Here is a 10,131-nt window from a genome sequence, read left to right as displayed (position 1 = left end):
AACCAGGGGATTCGAACCCGACACCTGTGGTCACAGTTCCGACAGCAACACCCCCCACACCCCCAATAGCACCCCCAGTGGTCGATAGCACACTGAGTGAGGATATCGTGGCAGCAGTTAGGGAGGAGCTATCGAAATTTAAATCAGAGCTGCAATCGCAAAGTGCAGTTCATACATCCCCCACACATTCTGAAATAGACACAGTAAAATCCCAGCCACCCTTAGTAAAGCCCCCAAAACATAGCTACAAGCCCGCACTAGTCATTACACCCATAGAAAACACTAACAATAAACAAGACACAATCAAAAAATTCAAAAACAGCATTACATTCCGAAACAAATTATATGCACCTACTAGAGTTCAAACTATTAAAAATAATAAATTAAGGGTGGAATTCTTAAACGAAACACATTGCAATGAAACACTCGAACTCCTCAAGGAGTCTGAAACAATAACCGCGGAACCCGCCAAGAGGCTTCGACCTATGCTTATTCTAAAGGGAATATCTACTGATATTTCCCTCGACGATTTAGTTACAATAGTAATACAGCAAAATCCAACTATTAAAACACTTGTAAATAATGAAAATGATTTTAAACTCCGTTTTAGACGTAATAATAATCGTAATTCTAATTTATATAATGCAGTTGTTATCGTTAGTCCAGTCGTGTGGCGGGAAGCAATCCGACTGGGCCGACTAAATATAGACCACCAGCAGGTCTATGTTGGTGACTTCTCTCCTTTTATGCAGTGTTACAGGTGTCTGCAGTTCGGACATATCAGCAAAAACTGTGTGTCCGACTGCAGGCCCTGTTCACACTGCGCTGATGTGAATCACCAACACTCTGTATGTCCCAATATACCCAATAAAACAACTCCTAAATGTTATAATTGTGAAAAATTCAACAGTAAAACCAACAGTAATTTAAATTCCGAACACTCCGCTATGTCTTATTCTTGCCCAACCGTTATCTATATGCAAAATCAGGTTAAAAACAAAATAGATTACGGCACCTACTAAACTCAAAACGCGCCTTCTTTTGATTTATATTTTCGCATAAATAAATGTAATAAGTTATAATCTTAGTTAATAATTTACATATAATTGTTATTTAAAACTAGTTGAAACTGTGTCTTAAAATATAACGTTATTAAAATGTTTATAAATATGTATAGTATTAAATTTATTGTTTATTAATATGATTTGGTTTTAAAATTTATGTTCATACAAATATGTTAGTTTTAAATTTATGTCTTTATTAATAAGTATCGTCTTAAGGTCATAATTCATAGTTCTACATATCATTGTACAGTTTAGATTAAAGTAGTTAAAGTGAATCAAAAGAAATGTAAATTTAAAAAAATATATATAAAAAAGAATATATAAAATAAAAAAAAAAAAAAAAAAAAAAAAAAAAAAAGAATATAAAAAAATATACAAAAAATATATAAAAATATATAAAAAACATATAAAAAAAAAATATAATACAAAAATATACATTAATAAAAAGAAAAAAGAAGGAAAAAAGAAAAGTATATATATTTACTACTAGTAATATCTAAAATTTTAAGTTAGAAAATAGTTATGTGTAATAAGTTATATAAAAAGATATGTGTTTATAGAATATTGTTTATTAAAAAAGTGTCTTAATTTTATATGTAATATTAAAGTGATTTTTTTTTTTTACTCTTGTAATACGAAATAATATGTGAACAACAAAATTTTCTTTATAAAAAAGTGTCTAAATATTTAAATGTTACATTAAAGAATTGTGTCTAAAACTATTTTGAAGTCCTAAGATAAAGTAATATATAAATAGTAAAAGTTATTAAAAGTTCTCTAAGTCCATCAGGTCAACTCGATCGACCCCGGCCGCCCGTATCCATTAGCGAGGACTGCGGTCGTGAGAGTTGACTGGATATTTGTAATATAAATTTAAGTCTAGGGCTTCAACTCCCAAAAAAAAAAAAAAAAACCTAACCTAACCTAACCTAACCTAACCTAACCTAACCTAACCTAACCTAACCCCAGTCTGGGTCGAGCCCGCGTCGCGAACGCACGCGTCCGCAGCTCCCGAGGCCGAAAAACCGCTAAGTTATGACCAAAAAATCATAAGTTACTCAAAAATTATCGCAGAAAGTTGTGAAATATGTCAAAAGAAGCGCGCTGAACTCATCTACGTTAATGTGAAAAAATCGTGAAAATCCGTTAAGTGAAAGTGCCAAAAAACTGTGAAAAACTGTATTTTTAGTGGAGAAATAGACTCAAATTGTGTAAATAAGTGTTTTAAAAATAGTAAATCTTGGTGTATCGAGCTGAAATATCACACAGTAATAGCCAGTAAGTTTATGAACATTTACATCTATAAATCTTGAAAATCGGACAGTTAATTACCGAGTTATTTTAATTTAATCTTCAAAATAGTGAAAAAGTGCACTTTAAAATCTAGTTTTTCGCGTGCGGCGGCAAAATAAGATCTATAACCCCCCTTTTTTATTTTATTAACAAGTGTAAATAGTGGCCCCGCACGTTTTGGCAAAATTTCAGAATTTTTGGACTCTCCGTTCTTTAGTTATTAGTGATTTTGTACCAATTTGACCTTGAATGACCTTTGGGTCATTTTCCAAACGGAGATAAGTAGAGTCAAGTGAAATACATAGTTCGATGCGCCTGGACGAGACCATCAAGAATCTAGTTTTTATTTGAAAATCCAGCCGGAAAATCGCGAGATATTTGGGAAAAACTCGAAAATTGTCACAGTGCATCAAAAACTTTAACTTCAAAGGTCAGTTGCATAAAAGTTAAATCGGTAACCCCATATTTTTATATTTTTAACTTACAGACAATACTATCAAGAACATTTGTGCAAAGTTTTAGAATTTTCGGACAATAAATGTAATAGATATTAAGAAAATACCAACGGCCTGCATAGTGAAACTCTGTTAAATTTAACTAGTGAACCTAAAAAACTCCAAAATACTTATTTTTACAGCAGTGACAATTTTGAAACTTTCCTAATATCATTTTTTCGGCCTACCTAATCATTTAGAAAAACCAGTGTTAAAATCAGACTTAAAATAAAAAAGTGAATTTTCGAATTATATTACGTCAACCAATTTTCATACAATAGTTGATGTAATCCTATTTTATAGTAAACATAGCATGTTATAGTTCATAAGAAGCGCCTTGTCGAGAGGAATAACTTAGAGACTATATTATTTAGAATAATTGTGTTAATTTTAGCTTTATTATTGCTTAATATTTTGATTCCTAACTTTAATTTTAAATTTTAAATATTTTCTTAGGCAAAATCTTTACAAAACAGTGTCATAAACTTTAATTGCCCTTGAGTTGCCCAGATGCCCAGCTGTCCAGTCCAAATTTGAACTTAGTTAAGTGTAGTTATTAGGATCAGTTTCGCGTGTGCAGGTAGAATCTGTGCCGTGTGAACTATTGTGAGAAAGTCGGCAGCTGTTAACTTTGTACATTGAAATAAACAAAGCATTAACGATCGTCCATTATTATAAATATTTAAAATTTAAGACTAAATTATTTTCTTTTATTCTATTTCTTTTGTTGGAATCCTTTTAAGATCTTCCTAACTTTTAAGCTCAATTATTTTCTTTGTATTTTATTTCTTTTGTTTGTTAATATATAATAGTGTGAATATAATTTGTGTAAAATGGATTACAAGCGGATGTTTCAAACACCGCCAAGTAACAATAAAAAGACTTCGACTCAGCCTACCTCGGAGGCTGGGAGGAGCAGCCAGAGGACAAATAAAATACAAAACCCTGGCTCTGGAGATGCTGAGGGCACAGAGAGTAGGTGCAGCACTCCAGAATCCGTTGCTCAGATCCTAGAAATGTCTCTCGACGGGGAACTTGACCTCCTCGACATTGAACCCCCCAAAACTCCACCTAAAGCTAAAAATAAGTCTAGGTCGAAGGCTTCGAAAGTCGCGAGGCCCCTCCCTGCTGTCGCTGTGGAAGCGAAGGATATCCACAAGATGTATGCTGTCGTCCATAAACTGACTCAGGCCATAGTTTTTGCAATAGAGGAACACAAAAGTGTTACCTCTGAAAATAAAAAATTCATAGTACAAGCCGCTCAGGAAATCAGACTAGCTACAGACATCTACATGGAGGCTGTGCTGGAACCAGGGGATTCGAACCCGACACCTGTGGTCACAGCTCCAACAGCTACACCCCCCACACCCCCAATAGCACCTCCAGTGGTCGATAGCACACTGAAAGTGGATATTGTGGCAGCAGTTAGGGAGGAGCTATCGAAATTTAAATTAGAATTGCAATCGTCAAATTCAGACAACACTCCCCCCACACATTCCGAAATAGTAGTAGATAAATCCCAGCCACCCTTAATAAAACCTCCAAAACACAGCTATAAGCCCGCCTTAGTAATAACACCTATAGAACAAACTAACAACAGACAGGACACAATTAAGAAATTTAAAAACAGTATAACATTCCGCAATAAATCTTACGCACCCACTAGAGTCCAAACCATTAAAAACAATAAATTAAGGGTGGAATTTCTTAACGAATTGCATTGCAATGAAACACTCGAACACTTGAAACAGTCTGAAATAGTTACCGCGGAACCCGCCAAGAGGCTTCGACCTATGCTTATTCTTAAGGGAATATCTACTGATGTTTCCCTCGATGAATTAAGTAAAATAGTAAAGCAACAAAATCCTTCAATCACAACACTTGTAAGTAATGAAAATGATTTTAAACTCCGTTTCAGACGTAATAATAATCGGAATTCTAATTTGTATAATGCCGTTTTTATTGTTAGCCCAGTCGTGTGGCGGGAAGCAATCCGACTGGGCCGACTTAACATAGACCACCAACAGGTATATGTTGGTGATTTCTCACCTTTCATGCAGTGCTACAAGTGTCTGCAGTTTGGGCACATCAGCAAAAACTGTGCGTCCGACTGCAGGCCTTGTTCGCACTGCGCCGACGTTAACCATCAACATTCCGTTTGTCCAAATTTAGTTAATAAAACTACCCCTAAATGTTTCAATTGCGATAAATTCAATAGTAAAACAAATAGTAATTTAAACACCGAACACTCAGCTTTGTCTTATTCATGTCCGACCGTAATATACATGCAAAATCAAGTGAAAAATAAAATCGATTATGGCTCCTATTAAACACCAAATGCGCCTTTTATTGGTATACATATTCGCATAAACTAATATAGTTATGTTATAATTTTAGTTAACAAATGTACATACAACTGTATTTAAAACAAGTTAAAATTGTGTCTCAAAATATAATGTTATTAAAAATATTTATAAATATGTATAGTATTGAATTTATGGTTTTTATAAATATGTTTATTTTAAAATCCATGTTTCTACAAATATGCTTAGTTTTAAATTTATAAATAAATAAATTTAAACTTATATTTCTATAAATATGTTTAGTTTTTAAATTTGTTTTTTATAATTATGTATAGTTTTAATGTTATAGATTTTAGTTTTAAAGATATTTGTGCAAATTTTGTTATTATTGTTTAATTTAAGAAAATTAAAGTATTTCAGTGTAAAAAGATATGTATACATAAATATACAAAAGATATAAATAAAAAAATACATAAAAAAAAAAAAAAAAAGAAAATAAATAAATATACAAAAAAAAAAAAAAAAAAAAAAAAAAATATACAAAAAAGAAAAGATATTAAAATATTATATAAAAAGATATATACAAAAAATATAAAAGAAATATGCAAAAAAAGATATTAAAATATTGTATAAAAAAAGATATGTATATAAAAAAAAAAAATATTATATATAAATACATACATATAGATATAAAAATATATAGATAATTTATAGTTTAAGTACATGTAAATAATTTTAAGTAAGAAAATCGTTATGTAAAACAAGTTATAACAAAAAAAGTTTTTAGTATTTTAAATATCATTTGTTTAAGAAGTGTCTTAATTGTTTATGTTACGTAATAGTTTTATTTTTTGTTATAACTACAAAATATGTAAAAAACAAATGTCCTTTTTATACGAAGTGTCTCAATTTACGAGTGTTAAATAAAATGATTTGTGTCTCAAGCTTAATTTGAAGTCCTAAGATAAAGTAATATATAAATAGCAAAAGTTATTAAAAGTTCCCTAAGTCCATCAGGTCAACTCGATCGACCCCGGCCGCCCGTATCCATTAGCGAGGACTGCGGTCGTGAGAGTTGACTGGATATCAGTAATTTAATTTCAAGTCTAGGGCTTCAACACCCAAAAAAAAAAAAAAAAAACCTAACCTAACCTAACCTAACCTAACCTAACCTAACCTAACCTAACCTAACCTAACCTAACCTAACCTAACCTAACCTAACCTAACCTAACCTAACCTAACCTAACCTAACCTAACCTAACCTAACCTAACCTAACCTAACCTAACCTAACCTAACCTAACCTAACCTAACCTAACCTAACCTAACCTAACCTAACCTAACCTAACCTAACCTAACCTAACCTAACCTAACCTAACCTAACCTAACCTAACCTAACCTAACCTAACCTAACCTAACCTAACCTAACCTAACCTAACCTAACCTAACCTAACCTAACCTAACCTAACCTAACCTAACCTAACCTAACCTAACCTAACCTAACCTAACCTAACCTAACCTAACCTAACCTAACCTAACCTAACCTAACCTAACCTAACCTAACCTAACCTAACCTAACCTAACCTAACCTAACCTAACCTAACCTAACCTAACCTAACCTAACCTAACCTAACCTAACCTAACCTAACCTAACCTAACCTAACCTAACCTAACCTAACCTAACCTAACCTAACCTAACCTAACCTAACCTAACCTAACCTAACCTAACCTAACCTAACCTAACCTAACCTAACCTAACCTAACCTAACCTAACCTAACCTAACCTAACCTAACCTAACCTAACCTAACCTAACCTAACCTAACCTAACCTAACCTAACCTAACCTAACCTAACCTAACCTAACCTAACCTAACCTAACCTAACCTAACCTAACCTAACCTAACCTAACCTAACCTAACCTAACCTAACCTAACCTAACCTAACCCATATATATATATATATTTCTTCTATATTGTATATATTCTTTTATAATTCTGACACGGTAGGCCGAGAGGGGAAGATTAGCTTTTTACTAAAAAACCTTTTGGTTCCCCTCACCCCAGTACATATCTTCTTCCTTCTTTATTTACTCCCGACAGTCTTTTATATTTATTTGACTCTGGGTGGCTCTATACACCACCCAGATAGCATTGACGAGTCTCTCTGGTAACACCAAAATGTTCTGCACACCATCAAAAGGACGTGGACAGACTCTGGATCTCTCAGGAACACCAGAAGAAGTGGGGTTCCTGAACGACTCGCCGATCCGAACAACCTCCCCGCCCGTCCCATCCCGCCCAAGGAAACAGAAGAAACCCAAGAGCGCCGCGACCGAGGAAAGCCCCAGTCCTAAGAAGAGACCAAGTTACGCGAGCAGGACAGCCGAAGCCAAGGCGTGGCTTACAAAAGCCAAAATCCACCTTGGCAACTCGCGTAACTTGAAGTCCGACATTAAAGCCGAGGTCACGGGAGCGATAGAGAGGTTGTACCAGCTCGTGAAGGAGGCGGAGGCAGAACAGAACGGCGTTGGGGCGTTAAAGGAGCCAAATAAAAAACAGCCCGAGTGCAATGAGCCGGAGGGGGAGCTCGCCCGAAAAATCGAGGAGCACTCGAGGCTGTTGATAGAGAACACCGAGCAAATGCTAGAATTGAAGACGGCGCTCGCTAAAAATACCACCTTGCTGGAAAATCCACCCTCTTCGTACGCTAGCGTCACCGCACTTGCGTCCAAGCCGAAGCCGGTGCAACCTGCCCTGCACTCCATCATCGTCTCCTCGGAGGATGTATTGGAGACAGGGGAGGAGGTCCTGGAGCGAGTCCGCAAGGCGGTGGACGCAAAAGAGGGTTGGATAAGGGTGGAAAAAGTCCGGAAAGCCAAGGACGCGAGGATTGTCCTCGGCTGCCCTACGCTAGAAGACAGGGACAAGGCCCGAGAGCGACTGGAAGCCGGCCGCCTCCGCGTCGAGGAAGTCAAGAACCGAGACCCGATGATTGTCCTGAGAGACCTCCTGAACATCAACTCAGATGAGGAGGTACTCCAGGCTCTCAGGAAACAAAACCGGGAGGTGTTTGACGGCCTCGGTGCGGAGGACGACAGGATCCAGGTCAGGTTCCGCAAAAAGGCGAGGAACCCCCACACGAGCCACCTGGTGCTGTCGGTTTCCCCCATCATTTGGAGAAGAGCGACAGAACTAGGAGCTCTAAGAGTGGATCTGCAGAGGGTCAGGGTGTTAGACCAGTCGCCCCTAGTGCAGTGCTCCCGGTGTTTGGCATATGGCCACACGAAAAGGTACTGCACTGAGGAGGCGGACGTCTGCAGCCACTGTGGGGGTCCACATCTAAAGTCAGCCTGTGAAATGCTGTCGGTCAATGTTACCCCTACTTGCAAGAACTGCATTAGGGCTAAGATTGACCGTACAGATCACAACGCCTTCAGCGAGGACTGTCTTGTCCGGAAGCGGTGGGAATCCCTGGCTCGAGCAAGCGTGGCTTACTGCTGAAGTTGCGGCGGCGGAATATGTTGGCGAGTCGAAGCGAGTGCACCATGCGCCTGTGAACGCACACGCGGCGAAACATACGTGCCTGAACTTCATTAGCACATTAAGGTGGGCAGAAGTCCAGGCCGTATGCAACGCAACTGGTTGCCCACTCAAACGCCGAAAGAGCCGTCTGGCAAAATGTGGCCCTCACTCCCCGGTATACACCAGAATGGAAAATATGACTCCTGACCAGAATGTGTCCTTAGCACATTCTGGAAAATGGAATACACGGGTGGCAGTGACAAAACAACCAATGCGCCAGACAGGGTCTTACAAAGGTGCAAGCGCTTCAGAAAAATTTTAATAAATTTAAATTAAAACAAAACTAAAGTAAAAATAAAAAATTTTATTCGATTATTTGTCAAAAATGTAAATTTTTAGAAACGTATTCAGAATTACCAAAAGTAAAGAAAAAGTATTTAATTCCCGTAATTTAGGCCCATATTAAAAAATCAGAGTATAACAAAATGTATAAGAAAAGGTGAACAGTAAAATAGCGCAGTAAAAATCTCAACAAAGTATTACGTCCCATTAACATAAATTAAAAACATGAGAATAACATAAAGAAATGCATGAAAAGTCTCCGTTTCCCATGATGGAGGTTGCCAGAGATATATTTTTATAAAAAAAAAAAAAAAAAAAAAACCTAACCTAACCTAACCTAACCTAAGAATAAAAATCTTTGTTTATTGAAAACTTCTCATTTAATATATATATTTTTATGAAATCTAACAAAAAGAAATCGAAATGAGAGAATAAAAATGTAAAAAAATGTTCAACCTAACCTAACCTAAGAATAAAAATCTTTTGTTTATTGAAAACTTCTCATTTAATATATATATTTTTATGAAATCTAACAAAAAGAAATCGAAATGAGAGAATAAAAATGTAAAAAAATGTTCAACCTAACCTAACCTAACCTAAGAATAAAAATCTTTTGTTTATTGAAAACTTCTCATTTAATATATATATTTTTATGAAATCTAACAAAAAGAAATCGAAATGAGAGAATAAAAATGTAAAAAAATGTTCAACCTAACCTAACCTAACCTAAGAATAAAAATCTTTTGTTTATTGAAAACTTCTCATTTAATATATATATTTTTATGAAATCTAACAAAAAGAAATCGAAATGAGAGAATAAAAATGTAAAAAAATGTTCAACCTAACCTAACCTAACCTAAGAATAAAAATCTTTTGTTTATTGAAAACTTCTCATTTAATATATATATTTTTATGAAATCTAACAAAAAGAAATCGAAATGAGAGAATAAAAATGTAAAAAAATGTTCAACCTAACCTAACCTAACCTAAGAATAAAAATCTTTTGTTTATTGAAAACTTCTCATTTAATATATATATTTTTATGAAATCTAACAAAAAGAAATCGAAATGAGAGAATAAAAATGTAAAAAAATGTTCAACCTAACCTAACCTAAC

The 10,131-nt window shown here is 35.2% G+C and overlaps 1 protein-coding gene across 1 annotated transcript; it reads left to right on the top strand.

Annotated features, from left to right (window-relative positions):
* Nucleotides 1-7,094: 7,094 nt before the first annotated feature.
* On the top strand, nucleotides 7,095-9,331 carry LOC146540832 (uncharacterized). The gene has a single exon (XM_085201289.1). The coding sequence runs from the start codon at nucleotides 7,330-7,332 to the stop codon at nucleotides 8,650-8,652; it is 1,323 nt and encodes a 440-aa protein (XP_085057415.1). The 5' UTR covers nucleotides 7,095-7,329; the 3' UTR covers nucleotides 8,653-9,331.
* Nucleotides 9,332-10,131: the final 800 nt, after the last annotated feature.

Source organism: Heliconius melpomene, chromosome 2 (assembly GCF_056956725.1).
Source record: "Heliconius melpomene rosina isolate 202511_hmr_F chromosome 2, ASM5695672v1, whole genome shotgun sequence".
In the NCBI taxonomy this organism is placed as follows: Eukaryota; Metazoa; Arthropoda; class Insecta; order Lepidoptera; family Nymphalidae; genus Heliconius; species Heliconius melpomene.
The sequence above is the reverse complement of the archived record's forward strand: the minus strand, read 5'-3'. Positions and strand labels throughout refer to the sequence as shown.

Excerpts from the sequence above, each read along its gene's own strand:
- LOC146540832 (XM_085201289.1), top strand. The coding sequence starts at position 7,330 with ATGTTCTGCACACCATCAAAAGGACGTGGACAGACTCTGGATCTCTCA.